The 20,864-nt window shown below is 36.3% G+C and overlaps 2 protein-coding genes across 5 annotated transcripts in view; both read right to left on the bottom strand.

Annotated features, from left to right (window-relative positions):
• Positions 1-6,337, bottom strand: part of LOC138693290 (zinc finger protein 235-like) — a 43,170-nt gene extending 36,833 nt beyond the window's left edge. For both annotated transcript variants that reach the window (XM_069817151.1, XM_069817152.1), the window contains exons 1-2: positions 6,244-6,337; positions 3,530-3,667 (exon numbers count right to left, since the gene is read on the bottom strand). In XM_069817151.1, coding sequence (XP_069673252.1) covers positions 3,530-3,667; positions 6,244-6,336 — 231 coding nt within the window. In that variant the 5' untranslated portion in view covers position 6,337. The remainder of the gene's footprint in view (positions 1-3,529; positions 3,668-6,243) is intronic.
• Positions 6,338-14,747: 8,410 nt separating this feature from the next.
• Positions 14,748-20,864, bottom strand: part of LOC138693265 (zinc finger protein 723-like) — a 31,384-nt gene continuing 25,267 nt past the window's right edge. For all 3 annotated transcript variants that reach the window (XM_069817110.1, XM_069817109.1, XM_069817111.1), the window contains one exon: positions 14,748-20,648. In XM_069817110.1, coding sequence (XP_069673211.1) covers positions 19,670-20,648 — 979 coding nt within the window. In that variant the 3' untranslated portion in view covers positions 14,748-19,669. The remainder of the gene's footprint in view (positions 20,649-20,864) is intronic.

The following is a 20,864-nucleotide window of genomic DNA, read 5'->3' as shown; positions in this document are numbered from 1 at the left end:
CAAACTTATAAACATCAATAAAGAATTATATCAGAATGCCAGCTGCAGAGTAATTCATAAGAATAACATTGGAGAAGTCATTCATGTCGGCACAGGTGTCAGGCAAGGCTGCGTGTTATCACCGCTCCTCTTTAACCTGGTCTTAGATGCAACTCTAAGAAGAGTGAATGTTTCCCCTAGAGGAATCCGTTGGGGGCTCTCCAGTAGACTAGAAGATCTAGACTATGCGGATGATATCTATCTCTTAGCTCATTCCTTTAAAGATATGAAAGCCAAACTGCAACAACTGGAAAAGGAACCACAGAAGGTGGGTCTTCAAATCAATATTAATAAAACCAAAGAATTGCGCATAGGTACCAATCAACCTACTCTTCTAACTCTAAGCAGTGGTGTAATTGAAAATGTGAAGGAATTCTCATATTTAGGCAGTATATTCTCCCAGAATGGTGGTACAGATAGCGATGTGAGTGTAAGAATAAAGAAGGCAAGATATGCCTTTGGGCTGCTAAAGCCTATATGGAAGAGTGCTGCCTATACAATAAATACTAAACTGAGAATTTTCAACACAAATGTCAAATCCGTGCTTTTATATGGCTGTGAAACCTGGAAAATAACTAAAACTATTATCAATCAACTACAAATTTTTATTAATAGATGTTTGAGAAACATATTAAAAATATTATGGCCGGTCCAGATATCCAACGAAAACCTATGGTTAAAAACTAAACAAAAACCAGTTGAATGTGAAATTCGGCATAGGAAGTGGGGATGGCTGGGACATACACTTCGCCGACCTCCAGATGACCCTGCCAGGAGGGCATTCGATTGGAATCCGCAGGGCAGCAGAGGAATTGGCAGACCCAAGATAACATGGAAACGAACTGTTCTCACAGAAGCAAAAACGATGGGGAAGACATGGAGTGAGATTAAGGCGTTGGCCAGGAATAGAGTCAGATGGAGAAGCTTTCTGAGAGCTCTATGTTCCACCTAGGAATGATGGGAATATTGATTGATTGAAACGGTTTTTAGAGTAGGAATCTCGTTGACTCTAATTAGTTATTAGAGAGAGAGTAAATACAGTGGCCTTGAAAACTGCTCTCGCCGTGTAAACACCCTGGACAGAGAACTCCCATATGCTCTCAACCCTCATTATAGCTACTCTAAATTATTGAACTGAGTTGAACTTTTTAATAAGCTCTCGCGACAGAAGCAGTGTAAATGGCGGCCAAGAAACAATGGAGTGTCGAAGGGACGAAGACTGATTCAAGCATAAGAATTGGAAAGTTGTTCGTGGAATGTGTTTAACAATAATTACAAGAATAAGGACCTCAAAAATCGGGCATTGTCAAAACTAGCTGAGACTGTTGAGGCGTCTGAATTTGGCTTTTAATTTCGTTAACTTATTGTAATTTGGTCTTAAGTTTTTACCAAGATCCATTGTTTTACTTATTAATTATTTTGTGGGTTTTATTTTTCTTATTTATCTGCTGGATTATTATTATTATTATTATTATTATTATTATTATTATTATTTATTATTATTATTGTTATTATCACCACTATTATTATTAGTATTATTATTATTATTATTATTATTATCATCACTATCATTATTATTGTTGCTGTTGTTATTATTATTATGATTATTATTATTATTATCACTATCATTATTATTGTTGTTATTATTGTTATTGTTGTTATTATTATTACTATTATTATTATTATTATTATTATTATTATTATTATTATTATTATTATTATTATTATTATTATTATTCCACATAGCGTTGTGATTTTACCCTCTTTGGTGATATCTGGAATTAGATGGCAACACTGAACAGAGGGACAAATTAGTCTTTCAGGAACTGCTCTTATATATCCTCAATATAAAAGTGGCTCTAGTCCCAAGAAATAGACATCAAATATGTGGAGTTTGGTTAATCGCCTAATTTAAAAAGAAAAATTAGAATAGACACAAATAAGTGTATTCCCTAAATGGTAATTTCCTAGAAGACGGGCAAAACCCAACATGGCTGACGAAAACTACCAAAAACGTTCTGCCAACTATGAAGTCAAATGTCACCAAACATCGCAAAATCAAAGATGAAAAATCAAATATATATATTCATATTTTTAAAGAAGAACAAGCCCTCCAAAAAAAATTAAAATATATTTAATTTTTCGCCTTTGATTTTTTTGGCGTTTGGTGGCATTCGAACTTCATAGTTGGTAGTACTTTTCTAGCAATTTTCGTCCGCACTTTACCCCCAAAAAATCACTAAAACACAAAACAAAACATAATAATTTATCATCTTATCAAATAAAATTCAATTCTCATCGACGTCTTCATCGACAACCACTTCACTTCCAGTACAAATGACACAGGCTTTAAGGCAATCTAAACTTAAACCATGCAGGGAGCAAAGAACTAAACCAACACTTTGTCGTACAGTCAACTGTGCATAAATAAACCACGTGTTTACACTAAATGAAATTCTCTTCGAACACTTATTACACATTAACATCTACAGAAAATTCAGTAAATAATTCCTTTAAACCACAGAAAAACAGTTTTCTTCTCAACATTGAACACAATCCTTCTTCACCAGCGAAAGAACTAAACCAAAATCGACACAAAATTTAATAGATAAATTTCAGAACACGGTTTCCTTTCTTTCCCTCTTACTTCAAAATTCCAACCTTGTGCACACAAAATAAATTATTGGCACTGAAAAGTGGCTTTTCGTAAGCATGGTGATGCGCATTCGACAAATGCAGACAAATCTACAATGTAACACCACTCACGTCAAACAACCAAGAACAACAGGACAACGTCATTATCCACGAAAAATTAATGAAAATTCTAGAATAAATGATAACTATAATCAATCAAATCGAAAGAAAATCACAAAAATCATAAAATGAGAAACTTTCAACTTTAGTCGTCAGACACAACATAACACCACTCACGTCAAACAACCAAGAACACCTGATAACGTCATCATCCATTCAAAATTAACGAAAATTCTAGAACAAATGACAACTATAACCAATAAAATTAAAAGAAAATCACGGCGACACCTAGTACAAAACCTAGAACTAACATGTAAAAGTCACTAAAAGATCACTAACATTTAACTCTGAAATAAAGAAGTTGGTAATACTTACTATATTCAACCAAGTGCCCGTCTTCTATGAAATTACCCCCTAAATAGTAAGTTTGGCCACCTACCACAGGATTAACTGACAGTGACCCCATTCCATACTGAACTGTCAATTAAATTAAAAGTAGAAATGGTAAAAATTAACAATCGGAAAGAAATGATCAAAATGTTTACGATTTAGTGAAAATTCAGCATTGCAGTTTCTATGAAAAACTTGGAGTGGAAAAGATTTACGAAAGCTATAGGATGAAGATATGGACAGCACGAGAGCAACAATCCTATTCCATGGTCACCTGAATACAAGTCATATCAGTCACTTCATAACAGAGGACCAGCAACCAACTCACTTCATAAACTGCGCTCACCTCAACTTCAGTTTTCACGAAGAGAAAACTACTTGACACAGGAGTTTCATCAAATGTCATCTCGGTTTTTATATCGTTGCTGTAGTCCATATTTTCTCTCTTTATTCCAGTCACTTGTAGATCTAATAAATTTCCTTCCTGCAACACACAAAACATAATAATTATGAAATGTATCATATGTAGCTGTTCACTAAAAAACAGTGATTATGTTTAATGCCTCTCCACTCTATTATTAAATCCTGACGTCAATGAAAGCACACGTACACACTCCAGAGTCAGTAGTGACGTAATTTGTACGAAAAGCCTCATAAAGCAGCATGTAAGAGAATAGCTCCATAATATGATATTTTATTCCAATACATGCTTACTGCCTTCTGTATTTCCACATTTCAGAATGACTGTTCAGTGACTACAGAAAGTGCATGCCGGGATATGTGAAACATGTCTTACGAGATATTGCATTACATGTTTCTTCTGAGAGTATGTAATTAGTGGCAGAAAATAGCAGAGTTGTTATCTTAAATACTGATTCGAGGAACAATTATCTACGACCTCGAACATCTCTCATATTTCTACAGCCAGGCAAGATGGAATGGACGCTATTTAATCTGTAACTCAAGCTATAACCAAGTAAGAAATTAATGATCTCCACGTTTTAAGCAGCAACATCTCCTGCTGATGAAACTAGTAGCAAGCCATCACAAATAGGGATTCTTTTATTATAGGATATCGCTTAATTTTCGTCAAGTTTGACAAACGATGACGTCACAACATAGCGGTAGTTACATCACAACGCAGTGACGTCACAACATGGCCGACGTAAACCAACACGACTAGAAAATAAAACTATCTAAAAAGAATAATCACACAAATTGACGATATCCCATTGGGAACAGAGCCCATCCGCTCCTATCCAAAATAGGATATCAGCAAAACAATTTCACGACATCCCATTCTGGAATACAACCCATCCGTTCTTATTCAAAATAGGATATCATCAACACGATCCCATACGTGAAATTTCGGAAATTCGACACTATACACGGCAGAGAAAACGCACTTATAAAATTGAATTCACAGCATTCGACCTCATGTCACTGAGATATCACCTCAACTAACCCACTAACCTTCTCACATACGTCGACCTCATGTCACTGAGATATCACCAGCGAATAGGGATTATGAAGAATGGACACTTCGCGTCGGTACCTTTGATGTAGCCGGACCGATTTCAATGACCTTCAAGCCAGCTAGAGCGTCAGATTCTGCTTTCTCCCTAGAGTTGACGCTGACATCACACCAGCTAGCAGTCGACACAGCGGAAATATAACACATACAATTAATACATCTAGGTACATTATGTACTCAAAATAAATTGGATCCATAAAATAATAAATCCTTCATTAACTGCAATGTCTAGACTCTAGAGTTCCTTTATAATGAGAGTTCAGACGTTGACCCCAACAACAATTAAAATATCTAATGATTTGATAGCGCTGAAAATGGAAAAACAAAACTGTTACGAGAAGTAAAACCATATACCTATATTATATTATATACAAATATTAAACGAATTCGGTACTTAATTTTATAATATATTATATTATTTTATAATATAATTTATGATATCTGAAATATAAAATATTAATATTACAACTAGTTTGTCACTGAGAAATAAGGAAAAGCTGTTAACTTGAATTTATTTGAAGCAAAGCGTTACTGGATTATGCAATAAGGTAGGCGATGTTTGGATCCTGTGCCTTAATTCTATTCTCAATTATTATCTTAGCGTATGCTCGATTACACTACCTCTAGCGCTTGAAAGTGGAACTAGCCGCTGGCGCACAGAGAAACAAAACACAGGAAAATTCGCTCAGTGTCCATTCTTTATAATCCCTATTCGCTGATATCACCTCAACTAACCCGCTAATCTTCTCACATACGTCGACCTCATGTCACTGAGATATCACCTCAACTAACCCTCTAACCTTCTCACATACGTCGACCTTGTTCAGGCCTCCGTTTCACTCCTCTTGGCCAGCAACGCACTCCATAGCCAAACAAATCACCAGTAGCACAACTGCTCACGAATTGAGCAAATAATAGAATGATTTACACACCATCCAAACACATGCTTTACCGGTACGCCATTCAAACCTCATCAGTACCAACCACCAATAAAATTTACACTTATACCAACCTAACCACCGGAATGCACAGCGACCTCTATATTTTTACCCGCAAACACAAAATGTAACCCTATTAACCGATGACGTCAATCTTATGACATCACCCCATTCCCCAATCTAGCCAACATATATTCTCATAAACATACTACCGATATCCTATAGACCCGAAATTTTGTCATGAAGCTTTAACCACTGTATGATAGCGCACTCCATCAGTATTCTGATGAGTTTGAGTAACTACAACAGGAGGCGAAATCTGGTTCGCCAGATTAGCTATAATGGCAGGGGAGATCGTCATGATAACCATCAGATACCTCCGTACTGGTTGGACGATAGTGCACCATCACTGAAGTATGCAGACGTGAGGCCGACTGGTGAGTCAGCTGATCGGCCTTCGCCCTATGTGGGTTGTCGCGCACAGACTCATTCTAGGACGTTTCCCGTCACACGATAAGATATATTGTTATAAACAACGTATTAAAGAAAAATAAATAGTAATGAGGAATCACTCTCAAAATAGGCTACCTCCGATAAAGGTTTCTGCTCTTCTATGTCTGTGTTATTACTTCTTTCTATTGCCAGAGGATCGATCTCACGTTCCATCTTGATCTCCTCCATCACGACTGAAAAAGACAATAGTAAGAAACTCAAATTGACATGCATTATGCCGGCAATTTTTATATAGTTACTAGTGTGACGGTGCCTTTACCATCCCCGCCATGAATCGTCAAATAACGATGATCATCTCAGTGGGTGAGAGGGTAACCAACAACAAAATACATATAAACATTTACCTAAACAATTTATTACGTAAAAAGGTAATAACAATTATAAACTTTGGTAGAAAACAACTGTAAGTGCATGTGTGTGTGTATATATATATATATATATATATATGTAATCACAATTAATGCCATTTGATTGGCTAATGAAAAATGAGAACGTATTGAGTGTGCAGAAGTCTTGGTTTACTCTAACAGTTCTATCTTGGTTTGAGGCAAAGTCTGTTTGTGAAGAATAGATCATGTAACTTACGCTTATATAAAATACAATGAAACAATATACCTATCTTCGTGAAAAAATATATTTGATTGATATTCCTGTTTCAGCTGCCTATCTCCAGCATTAGTCTCCTCTAATACTAATACAAAGTAATAAGGATAATATTGCAAATTAATTTAATAGCATGTTCAGGATGGTGTGATCAAGGGAGCCGTGACACTAATATGAGTTAAAAAAACTGAAGTGACTGAGGTAGCTGCACAATGATAATTCTTGTTCTTTACTCATTATCATCATGAACAGGTTTGTTTTATAATGGCCTGTGACGGTGAACCTAGCGAAGATGGTCTTGGCCTTTCCACCGATGTTTGGTCGTCCTTGATCTCGATGTCCCGTTGGAGCGTACTGGAATGCTAATTTTGGAAGTCTAGTTCTTTCCATTCTCCGCAGATGCTGTTGCCATTCTTGTTGGTATCTTATCTTCTCGGTTAAACTGGGTACTTCAAGTTTTTCTCTGATGGCAGTATTCCTTTGGTGGTCTAATCTAGTGACTCCTAACAATGATCGCAAGACACGCATTTGGGCTTCTTCAAGTTTATGAGAGTTTCTATTATTTAAAATCCAAATTTCACTTCCGTATTTGAAAGCAGATTTTAGATGTAATGTTATGAATTTTTAATTTAGTGTCTGTCATCATCTGTTTACGAAAATGTCTTTGTATTATACCGTTCAATTTATAATATTTTTGTAATTTAATGTCAATATCACTCTTATGTTCTGCAAATACACTTCCTAAATATAAAAAGTCAGGCAGTTGTTCTATTATTTTGCCATCAATTTCAATTTTCACCCGTTGTATATTTTTTTCTACACATTCCCATTGTTTTGGATTTTGATGTAGAGATTTTCATATATTTGCTAGCCATCTTTGCTGCTATTTGTAGATTGTCTTCAGAATCTGATAGTACCACTTGATCATCGGCATACAATATAGTTTGGACTATTTTATTCCTTGTTATTGGAATTCCACTGTTTACTGTTTGTTTCCATTCTTGGACGATTCTATTAAGATATATATTGTATAGAAGTGGAGATAATACATACCCTTGTCGAATACTTTTGGTTGTCTTGATAGGTTCTGTTATTTGTCCATCTGGTAATTTAATTTGGATTTTAGAGTTCTGATATAGCTCTTATATGAGGATGTACGTGTTCCTCCTGTAATATCTGCCAAAGTTTATTTCGGTTTAAACTGTCATGTGCCTTTTCATAGTCTATGAATAATAAATATAATGGAAGATTAAATTCTCTGCTTTTTTCAGTAATTTGTTGTAGGGTAAATATGGCATCTATAGTGCTGTCCACACCTGTGGAGTAACGGTCAGCGCGTCTGGCTGCGAAACCAGGTTCGATTCCCGGTCGGGACAAGTTACCTGGTTGAGGTTTTTTCCGGGGTTTTCCCTCAACCCAATTTGAGCAAATGCTGGGTAACTTTCGGTGATGGACCCCGGACTCATTTCACCGGCATTATCACCTTCATCTCATTCAGACGCTAAATAACCAAAGATGTTGATAAAGCGTCGTAAAATAACCTACTAAAATAAAAAAAAATCTATAGTGATCCTGTCGACCTGGTTGGCGAGTTGGTATAGCGCTGGCCTTCTATGCCCAAGGTTGCGGGTTCGATCCCGGGCCAGGTCGATGGCATTTAAGTGTGCTTAAATGCGACAGGCTCATGTCATTAGATTTACTGGCATGTAAAAGAACTCCTGCGGGACAAAATTCCGGCACATCCGGCGACGCTGATATAACCTCTGCAGTTGCGAGCGTCGTTAAATAAACCATAACATTTCAACATATAGTGCTCCTACCCTGACTGAATCCGCATTGTTCCTCTTCCCAAAAGGTTTCACTAAATGTTCTTCACTCAGAGCTGCCAAATATCATTTTATTGCCATTGTCTCTACTTTAATACAGTTGCACTATAGTACTATTACAGCTTTACTTAATGACATACTCAACTGGAGGCGTTAATCTTTGTGACTTCTATAGCACGCGACACAAACTTCCAACCTACGTTAGCTTCAATCATAGTTATTGTTCCTCCGTAAGATATATACAATGTGAATGTTCTCATCCTGCGGATTGGTAACTAGGCAAACCTGTATTTTACAGACGATGCTAAATGCAGGTGCTCACATCGCATTCATCACCCTGTCCGATGAGGCTAAGATGTTGACATGTGTTAATGTACTGTCATAGTGCAACAGTTAACACGTTGGATTGTCGCGTTGCATGTCCCCGTTCAAATCACGCCTCTAAATGCATACTTTTTTTGTTATAATCTACTTGTGTTTCGAGAACGTTCTAGAAAAGCATGTTTCCTGTCCGAATGCGTAGAACATTGTAGACATTGAATTTGCCTATAAATAGGTGGTTCCAGACGCTCAGGCTCCGAGGTATATAGCAGTCAATTCGGTCGAAAGTTATACGACGCAGGGGACTGTGTTTGCAGTACAGTACAAAAAATTTCAGAACAGAATAGAGTGTTAAATTTTAAGCCTTATGACTCAGTTCTCAGGAAGCTCATGAGGGAGTACGAAAAACTGAAAGAAAAAATGGTGAGTTTTGCTCGTCTCACTCAGTTGTACATTTGTGAAATTTGTCAACACCAAGTGCTAATGTGTTTCAAGAAATTGTGTTGGAGCCCTTTTTCAAATTATATGAGCAATAACTTACTCAGAAATAGAAAACAGTGGGGATTACACCAATTTACCACATAAGCTCAAAAAGCAAAAGTCTACGAAGTAGTTGCTTGACAGTTACGGTATTTGTGGCAAGGCATCCCCGACTTCAAAATCTTGCAGTTGAAAAAGTGTCCAGTGTTGACATTGTCTTCAACTAAAGACTCTTTTATATGAAAGACTGAGGCGAACCTTGGAGCCACACATAGCACAATTTCCGTCTGAAAACATCTCCATTACTAAAACTGAATATAATAGATTTCTAAATAACACAAGAATACTATGATCAAAATCAATGGGACAATAATCTAATATAAAATTTGCTAGAAAATGTAGGTGAAACCAAAAGTGAATTCATATTGTTATTAGCTTATGTGGAGGTGGCGGTGTACGATCATCCTCTCCTCTACTTCTTATAGCGGCTGTCATTCGCGAGATGTATGGTACATTGGATGATTGGATGTGCGCAGTGGAAGACTTTTAGAAATAAATAGTGTGAATTTGTATAAGAGATATAATTAACAAATAATGGATAACAATATTACATGAATGATGAATGAAGTAACATGTAGACATGAAATTAAGTAAACGACAATATTACAAATTAATCTGAATGACCAGTAAACTAATGACTGAATCGTGAAGACTTTAAGTACACTGGGCGAACATTCTTACAAGTCGTAATTCAATCTGATACACCCATTTCTCAATAATCGGTTACTGACCTATTAACCACTTAGTCGTTGAAACATTGTCTCAATATATATATATATATATATATATATATATATATATATATATATATATATATATATAGCCAACAAGATATAAACCTCAACATAAACGCCCAGTCAGTATGCCCATTCAATTACAGATAACATAAAATCTGATTAAGCAAATTCAACGTACACATGAACTCAGTATTTCACAAAGAATTTACCCAATACAAACTGTCACACGACTGATCACTATATAAATTACCAATTTCACATATGTCTCACATAAACTGTGCAGATAGCACTAACAATAATCTTTGTACTTTACAATCAAACAATGCCCAAGAGAGAGAGAGAGAGATACGATAGATGATAAGTAACCGACGATAATTTCAAATACAAATAATCGTTTGAATAGCAACTAAAACTCAATGCACTAGATTCCTGAATACCAGCGTGGAAACCAATAATAACCAAAATGGAGTAGCAAGTACTAGAATAGATAACGAGGCCCATACTATTCTAGTTCATTACACCGTCTATTACGATGTAAGCCAAGAGATCGTAATTACTACGCTATCACCAAAACCGTCTTGGAACTTCAATACTACCTGACATATCAAAATTATATCTCACCACGCAATCCCAATCACTTAACCCAAGACGTAACATCGGCGAGTGATTTCCATACACGATCCACCACAATATCTCTAACACATACAACCAAAAATGACAATAATATCACAACCAAAATTTGCCTACTCCAATAATAACCAAATCTGATACAACTTATTGCCGCACTAAATCCCAAAATATATTTCAAACAAGGTTTCATATAATCCGTAAATACTCAAGTGAAATTTAATGATACACTATTCTCGAACAATCTAACACGACGAACTTAAGTTACAAGTGTAGAATACAATTCGAGCTCTATTTCCTGAGTGCACGTCGATTGCCTGAATGAAGTCGGTACGCGGCCTGGCTGCTGAGTAATGTTATCGGTACGAGCTCCGACTCCTGAGTAATGCTGTCGATACGGGCTCGGGCTCCTGAATAATGTAACATATAACTGCGCGTAACCAAGTAACCTCGCTTTCCCTCTCTCTTCGTCTGACGTAACCAACCGGCCAATAGGAAAATTTGGATAAGAAAATGAAGGAAATAGTAGCGCTATCTATGACATATCATCTGAGAGCACTCTGTCGGGCGAAGTGACGTACTACATGGACAACTACGATGTCGAGCACGGCTCACTTAGTGTCTAAAAATGTCTATGGTGTAAATATTTTTTTTTAGCATTAGTGACAAAAAAAACCCTAAACAAATGAATTTTACAAATGTCGATGGCTGAGAACCAGAGTGTTGTAAGTCCAAGTTTTTATAAGAAAGAAATCTGTATTTCATTGTGTTCCAGTTCTTGTCTGCATATATGAATGGAGCAAAATTATAAATATTCCTCGCCATAAGATTGCTATGAAGCTATTCCAAATTGTTTCATGAAGCCTCGAATGTCAGGAGCTTAAAATAGCTCTCCTGAAAAAAAAATAGTAAAATGGACTTGGAATAGTCTGGTGCTGGGCCATCGATACATCACAGCAAGGAACAGTTTCACAAACTTTGCATACGTACATGAATGAATGCATACATATAGTGATGTTGAGGTAAGGACCAACTGAGGATGGCTACGTATTACAAGAACACAGTCGTGAAGGCCATATACTGCAATTGCAAGGAGATTGCTCTCGTTAAGTTGAGGGATGCTATGTCAGCATGTGGCTCTGCATTCGTGTGTTACTAGGTGCGTTCATTGTGTAAATTCTGTGCTAAGTTTTGCTGTGCTTCCTTTGGAAGAAAATATCACATAAGAAATTACTAAAATCCTACACGAGTTGCTTATAAGCGTTAACAAAAAACTTCCTATGCATGTGACAGGAATATATAGCGCCTAAAAGAGATAATTTTAAAAAGTAATTTCCTATTGTTATCAGTTTTAAATAGAGTATCAGTTTATGCTTCACCAAATGTGTGTATATATATATATATATATATATATATATATATATATATATATATATATATATATATATACTAAATAAAAATAGGACAGGCAAACCAAACTCCAATTTTACGGTTTTAGTAACTAAAAATTCTCACACTATTTTGCATTAAAACTCCCAACATTCCACCAGAAAGATATATTAAAGCAGATCTATATGTAAACACATAAGTATGCATACGTGAAATATCTGCTATCCATAAAAGACCATAATATGATTTTTTACACTTCTATATAGCGGATAATTCTTTCATCACATTAAAATGGTCTCTCGCATCAGAATAGGAGGGTGTCAATTTGAGAAACACTTTCCGCAGACATCGCATTTGATTGTTTTCTCGTCTGTGTGTGATTCAAAATGATCCACTTGTATAAAACAATTTCCACATTTCAATTCCTTTAGCCATGTATTGTGAGTCCCTATCACCACGGCACGTCCTCAGGTTGAGGATAGAGACCGCCTCCAGATATGGAGGATAGCTGCGAATATATTGAATAAGCAGTCGTAGACAGCCAATAAGGGGTGGTCCTCCAGCTTGGGGGCTGAGCGAAGGGCTAACAACCCATCACCGTAAAAAAACAGCTTGTTACGAATCCCTACAATAAGCCTCGGAATGGGACTGATTCTCTGGCACGAATCTTGCACAGGATAGGGACCGATGGCGGGCTTATGTGAGAGCGGCAATGAACCTTTGATGTCCTTAAAAGTCATTTGTAACTAAGTAAGCCTGTGTTAATGTGTACATGTCGCTTTAAGTCTTCCAACTGATAGAAATACTTTCCACACATATCGCATTTGAATGACTTTTGCTTCAGTGTATGTGCGTCTATTGACCAGTTCTACCAACCTTAGTTATCATTATAACGTCTCGTTAAATAATTTAATGATATGTTAGCCAGTTTTTGTGTTTCACAAAGTATTGTTATTGCTAACCCATCTTTAAACTTATCGTAAATTTCTTAGGACCGTCCACACCTGTGGAGTAACGGTCAGCGCGTCTGGCTGCGAAACCAGGTGGCCCGGGTTCGAATCCCGGTCAGGGCAAGTTACCTGGTTGAGGTTTTTTCCGGGGTTTTCCCTCAACCCAATACGAGCAAGTGCTGAGTAACTTTCGGTGCTGGACCCCGGACTCATTTCACCAGCATTATCACCTTCATATCATTCAGACGCTAAATAACCTAGATGTTGATACAGCGTCGTAAAATAACCCAATAAAATAAAATAAATTTCTTAGGACCAAATTCATCGCGTTAAAACAGTAAAGATGCGTTAAGATGTCAACAACATGGCGGACGTATTTGATGCTGAAATTCATTAATGGTAACTTCAAACTAATGGCGAACTTAGCCTATATGTGGTAATAATACTCGAAATAATCACTCTGAAGGTTTAAGTGATAAAGAGTTTCACATTAAGGAAATAAGTAGCAAGCATGATTCTAGAAGAAACTGAATATAGGTTAGAATACGACAGATAGAAATCACCCACTCAACGCCTTTTAACAGATTCTTTTCGCTTTCAGATTTTATGTTACGGCCGAAGTTTTGAAATAGTTACTGATATGAAAGGAGTGTCAAAAACTGTATTATCCAGATATCTGAATAAAGTATCACACGTACTATCAATATTACGACCATAATAAACATAATTTTTATAACAGGTCTATAATGACGACAGATTGTGTACGTCTTAATCGTACCCTTGGCAGTAATGTGGCCAAATGATTATGCTGTAGAAGATAATATATTTCATTCTATATTCAATTTCATAATATGCAAAGCTGCCTATAGAGAAATTGAGGCTATACTAGTGCTGAGATAGTTTCCTTCGTACTCTGCTTCTAAACCTTACACATACCTATCTGTGACAGGTTTGGTTTGGTCAGTATAGGTTTTTGTTACGCGTTGCATATAGGCTACGATCAACTGCATATTCACAAAAAATTCCTTATAAATTCAACTATTTCCAGTTCCAAATTACTAGACCTACCTTAGGGCTGACTAGTTTTATCGAAATTGTAAATAGATGGCCAGGGTCAGTACACGACAACAGAACATCCCGAAGTTGTAAGAGGAGGGTGTTTTTTTTTTTTTAATGGGAAGGGAGTAGAGAGGTTTGCTATTACGAGACAATGGATACCCCTTAAAACCCAACTTAATTGCAACACTACTGAATCCTGCCTGGTTGAACATTTAAGAAGGTTCAATAAACCATTATTATTATTATTATTATTATTATTATTATTATTATTTCCTGCATGGAAAAATTGTTACAGGGTACATAAATCTGCATGAAAGACAGTGGAAAATTAATATGCAATTTATGGAAGAGGCGACTTCCAATACTACAGTTAGGCTTAAGAACTGCTGAGAATGATTTGTATATAATTGTGACATGAATTCTGAAGCTATCCACTTTGTCGTCCGCAAAATTCTGCTTATATTTCCTTTTGAAATTAAAATTTAACTTGGATAATTTCAAGGAAAAATTGTTCCGGGGCCGGGTATCGATCCCGGGACCCTTTGCTTAGCGCGCGAACGCTCTACCGACTGAGCTACCCCAGGAACTATACACGGCACCGTCACAATTTTTCCTTTATATCCACACAACTCAAATGAGCTGACAAGACGCCAGAACTCAATTATGAGTGCACACAAATGCTGTGTGACTTAAATTGTGGCTTCCTGTTAACATACCTCCAGTAACGAATGTATTATGCAAATCTGGCTTTCAGGTAGTAGCTCCCTGTAAAGCAGGTTTGAATAATTTCGTTACTGGAGGTACGTTAACAGGAAGCCACAATTTAAGTCACACAGCATTTGTGTGCACTCATAATTGAGTTCTGGCGTCTTGTCAGCTCATTTGAGTTGTGTGGATATAAAGGAAAAATTGTGACGGTGTCGTGTATAGTTCCTGGGGTAGCTCAGTCGGTAGAGCGTTCGCGCGCTAAGCGAAGGGTCCCGGGATTGATACCCGGCCCCGGAACAATTTTTTCTTGTAATTATTCAAACCTGCTTTACAGGGAGCTACTACCTGAAAGCCAGATTTGCATAAAATTTAACTGCTCTACATTCTTCCTCTTTATATTAAGCAAACTATTTAATACTTTTTCATGTTACCCAATTCTCTTTGTTTTTTAAAGGTTATTCCATCTGCCTTTTTGTTTTTAATTACGGCCTGACATTGTAATGTATTTAGAAACAAATATGTGAAAATACTCGTAGTTTATCTGGTATCCTTTCTTGACTTGAATCATAATATATTATATTACCTAGAACTAATAATTTTAGATGTTCTTAAAACTGATGCGGTAATAATATGAGTACTACACGGGAAGAACGAGGTAAGTCATTTTGATTAAAATATTCAGGAGAGCAATTTTAAAGATTGAAAACAATAACTCAAAAACTGTTAATGATACATTTGTGAAAATTTAAATATATTTTCATGTATTATAAATGAAATAAACTTGAAAATTTAAAGTCTTACAATTGCACCATTGTTGAGAAATAAAAATATGAGCATTGTTGTGGTTCTTTCTACATGGGAATAATGAGATAAATACATACTAAAATTCAGTACCCCTTCTATAAATATTAAATTATATATCATATCTGATTACTACAATTCAGTATCTTTCATTATTTGGTTTTTAACAATGTTGGTTCCGAATAATTTTTTGTGCACTCAATGTTGGTTGCTTGACAGCTGTCAGTCCACTTTGAGGTTTATGGATGTAAAGAGAGAAATTGAGTTGGGGTGTGGTAGAGTTCCTGGGTACCTCAGTAGGTAGAGCCTTGGTGCATTTAGCTAAATTTTCCGGGTTCGATACATGGCCCCAGAATAATTTTTCCAGCTCTGTCGGCTAAGGTGCTTGCCCGCTGATCAGGAGTTGCGTTCGGGCGCGGGTTCGATTCCCACTTTAGCTGATTATCTGGTTGGGTTTTTTCCGAGGTTTTCCTCAATCGTAAGGCAAATGTCAGGTTATCTATGGCGAATCCTCGGCCTCATCTCGGCAAGTACCACTTCGCTATCATCGTTAAACCACCAAGTTAAAAAAAAATTCCCTTGAAATTATTCAAATCAGCTTCACAGGTAGCCATACCTGAGAGCCACATTTGCTATGTTGGTTCCCATTTCTATAAATGCAATATTAATGAAGTTTTCTGAAATTACCAGTTAGCTTGAACACAAAATTAATTTAAGAAATTCATATTACGTTTTGAGCCTGATGATCTTCATACATATGAATTCGTGTCTTCAATATACACAAAATATGGATAAGGAAACATTATTATTTTTCAACCTGATGTACTTTAATATATTAATTTACGTCTTCCTTGAAAGGAGGGACTCTTGTTAAGCCTCGGGTCCTACAAATTTCTTGAGTTATTGATCGTTATACAGGTGCGTCAGAAAGAACAGATGGATTTCACAGACCAAGAAAATTGTAATGATTCATCAAATAAAAAATTTATTGTTATCAACAGACTCACCAATGCATACAGTTTATTTATGGGATACAATATCATGCATATGATGTCCTTGGCTTTCGATACGGGCATCGAGGCGTTTTCTGAAGTTCGCCATCACTTTCACAGTCATAGCTGGTAGGATTGCCATGATTTCTTCTGTAATATTGAATCCTTAGTACCAAATGAAGCCACCCACTGCAAAGTTGTATTCCGAGTTGGAATCCTAGCATGAAGTCCAATCACGAAATGAGTCCTGAGTGGAGATCATAGACTCGTCTTTAAAAAATGTCTCTACGATGAACGTAGTACGCCAGACAAGTTCATGTTCTCAACTGAAACTGCATTCTCTCGCTAAACCAACAGTCGTTGTCCCTCTTACTCTATCCCTCCCTTCGCTGCATATCGATAGTTTGAAATCCAGCCGTTCTTTCCGATGCTCCCTTTCTTTCGAAATACCATATTTACCCGAATATAAGCCACCCCTGAATTTAAGCCGCACCTACATTTTAAGTTATTTTTTTGGGGGAAGAAAAAGGAAATTTCAGCCCCCTACTTAACCCCTCAATGATGTATTGATATGATAGTGAAATAGGCATTAAATGGGTTAAATGAAGAGACTAAATTACACCCAACCACTGATTTCATGATAAATTAATTTTTATAATTCACTACAAGTTGACTGTAAAGAACAGAGAAACAAAATACGTGTACACATATTCACTCATTCTCTGTCATTTTCCTCTTTTCATGAGTCTGAAACATTCTCATTGTCCCAAAGAATATCATCTTCACACCCATTAAGGTTGTTTGTTATACAGCACTTCTGAAATTTTGTTGAATATTTAGGGTACATCGTTCATGCCTGCATATTACTCGTATCTGATTTTATTGCAGATACATTTCATTGGTCTGGCAAAAAAAAAAAAAAAGTGCGGCTTATATTCGGGTAAATATTGTAGGTAGCAGATCTGAGATTGAAAAAAAAAAAAGAACATAAAAATCAGATACGTTTATAAAATTAATAATAGTGTTCGTAATTTTATTATTTTAAATAATCATCTGCTGTGATTACTTCTTATGCTGATTATACTGGAATTTCTTCAGTTACGTCATCCCTTTTTCTGCGAACTTTACAGTGGAAAGAAGGCACGCAACTCAGCTTCATCATCACACCTCTTTTTAATGGGAAACATAGTTATTAACCCTGTAAGATAATAACTCTGTTCATTTCATGATTACAAAGGTTGAAATCCTTTACTGAAAAAAATCTTTCATCTTCGGTAATCACTCTATGACACTTGTACCGTTTACACCTGCAATCTTCGCATGGTTCGTGACTCTGTACTCTTTTAATTTCATTGTTTACATTCTCAATTCTTCCGTATGATTTACACTTTCTTCTTAGGTGTGTCGGTATTTAAGCCTTCTGAATCTGATGAACTAAAGTTTAAAACTAAATTAGCCTGACTAGTCCCAATTTTAGCATTATCAATAATGACAGTCTGTTAGCAGAAATGGCAACAATGCTACCAGTTCATTGTTGCAGGTACACACGCAATAGCTAATAACACATCAATACAGAACCACAGCATTGACTTACCTCATTCTTGTTCCTGTAAGCTGTTTCCTTAATGTTAATTTTACAAGTCACTAATCTCGTTTTCAAAATTTACTTGCTATGGAACGATAAATTAGGCCTTGGGGAACGTAAAAAGGTGACCAACCTCGTTCTTCCTGTGTAGTCTTCATATATAACAAATGAAATACGCGAGTTCAAAGCCATGGTCTTATGAGAAATGAAACATGCAAGATACAAATACAAAATCCCCATGTTAGGCCCGTAACACACTTGAAGAGTTTTCGCTACCCATAAATGTGTTGCGAGAAAGAGGCGAAGAGGCTTCCTTCGCACACTTGGCGAGTTCTCTCTATTACAGAGCACACCTCGCTATGAATGCTATGATCATCTATGCACTGCCTTACTGCAGAAAGCATTTTTCTGATTATAGTAATGACTCGGGGTAAATATTATAGGTTATGTATTTACGTATATTGTCGTACTTAAATATATAACCTATAAGTATACTACTTTACAAATTACGTACGAACGCTATGTTGAATCTGAGTATTCAGATGATGAGGAAATGGAGTTACTTGAACAAATTTTGTTAATGAAAAGAAAAAGTAGCCCTAAAATTAAAGCCAGAAATATCTGAAAATCACATTGTATCTTACGAAAATAAGGGCGAATTCTAGACACTGGTTTCGATTTGAATGATGATACGTTTAGACGTTATTTCAGGTTGAATGGACCACAGCTTTTTGCCATTCATGATATGATAGAGGATTCTTTGCTATGTTTTGATTAAAATTATGTAAACTGTTAAGACATGTAGATACATTATTCCAAGTGTTTAATTAATACCATTAAATCTCATAAAAATATAATATAGCCCTATTTATTTTTAGATAATCTGATATTTTGTCTCCAGATTTTTGCTTTAAGTTTCGTGTTTATATAGTGTCCATCCCGCGTATCATATAAATAGGTCTATGGGTGACATCGTACAAGTTCGGTAAATTTCTGACTCCAATTATCAGCCATCTTTCCTCATTTTCAAATAAAAACAATACAATTCATCGCCACCTGTGATATCTTTTTCTACATTCAATCGTCATAAGGAGTATAAATGTCAAACATCTTTGATAAATATGTCAAGAAAATTTTCTGAGCTACAGATTCCAGCGAGAAACTCGTGCAAGGGTTTTGCATCGAACGAGAATCTCTTCCAGTGTGTGGACGTCCATTTGAATCCATGTTATCAATTTTTTAATTTTCTCGCAACACATTTCTCGCTAGCCAAAACTCTTGAAGTGTGTTACGGGCCTTAGTAAACACAAGTTAATTTTAAAGAAACGAGGTTGGTGAAAGTCAACTTACATTATCAACACACCTAGCATTTGAATGGTTTTTCGCCAGAGTGAATGTGTAAATGTCTACTTAAATTTGATGCTGCTGTGAAACACTTTCCACACACCTCGCATTTGAATGGCCTTTCGCCCGTGTGAATGCGTACATGTATGCTTAAATATTTTAATGCTGAGAAACACTTTCCACACATATCGCATTTGAATGACTTTTCGCCTCCGTGTATGCGTCTATGTCTGCTTAAAGCACCCGATTCAGAAAAACACTTTCCACACACCTCACATCTGAATGGTTTTTCGCCTGTATGGATGCGTACATGTCCCTTTAAGTGCCCCGATTCTGAGAAACACTTTCCACACGCCTCACATTTGAATGGCTTTTCGTCCGTGTGAATGCGTACATGTGTGGTTAAACTTGATGAAGAAGAGAAACACTTTCCACACGCCTCGCATTTGAACGGCCTTTCTCCCATGTGAATGCGTACATGTGTTCTTAAATAAGATTTATCTGAGAAACATTTATCACATATGTTGCATTTGAATGGTCCTTCGCCTGTGTGAATGCATGCATGCCTGTTTAAATTCGACAAAACTGAAAAACATTTTCCACAATCTTCGCATTTGAATGGCTTCTCGCCGGTGTGTATGCGTGCATGTCTGTTCAAATCCGATGCCTTTCTGAAAGACTTTCCACACACACTGCAATGGAATGGCATCCCGCGTGTGTGGAGGAGTGCATGTCTCTTTGTATCACTCAGTTCCAACAAATATTTCCCACAGACATCGCATTTGAATGACGTTTTCATTTTCTGTATATGAGAATGAAGTTTCAGAGATTGCTGTGTTAGAAATGCCTCGTTGCATATATTACACTTGAAGGAATTACGGCTTTCGTCACCAATGTTAGAACAGTCTGGTGTGTCGCTACCACAATGTGTCAATTTGTCTTCTTCATGAATACCGGTGCGTTCATGTAACACATTCTTCGCAACATTACCTAAAATGCTGAAATCGATAAAAAAAAATTATCGGTCTCCACTATTACCAATGTCGTGTAAATAAAACATACTAATCATTACATATCTATACTAATAATAAATCTGTAGCCGAAATTTTTCTGGTAATTTTCGATTTTCCAAAAATAATTTGTCCTAACATATATAATTAACCACCCTGAAACCGAAAATCGCTTTTTTGAAATTTTTGTTTGTATGTCCGTCT

Source organism: Periplaneta americana, chromosome 17 (assembly GCF_040183065.1).
Source record: "Periplaneta americana isolate PAMFEO1 chromosome 17, P.americana_PAMFEO1_priV1, whole genome shotgun sequence".
Taxonomy (NCBI): domain Eukaryota; kingdom Metazoa; phylum Arthropoda; class Insecta; order Blattodea; family Blattidae; genus Periplaneta; species Periplaneta americana.
The sequence above is the reverse complement of the archived record's forward strand: the minus strand, read 5'-3'. Positions and strand labels throughout refer to the sequence as shown.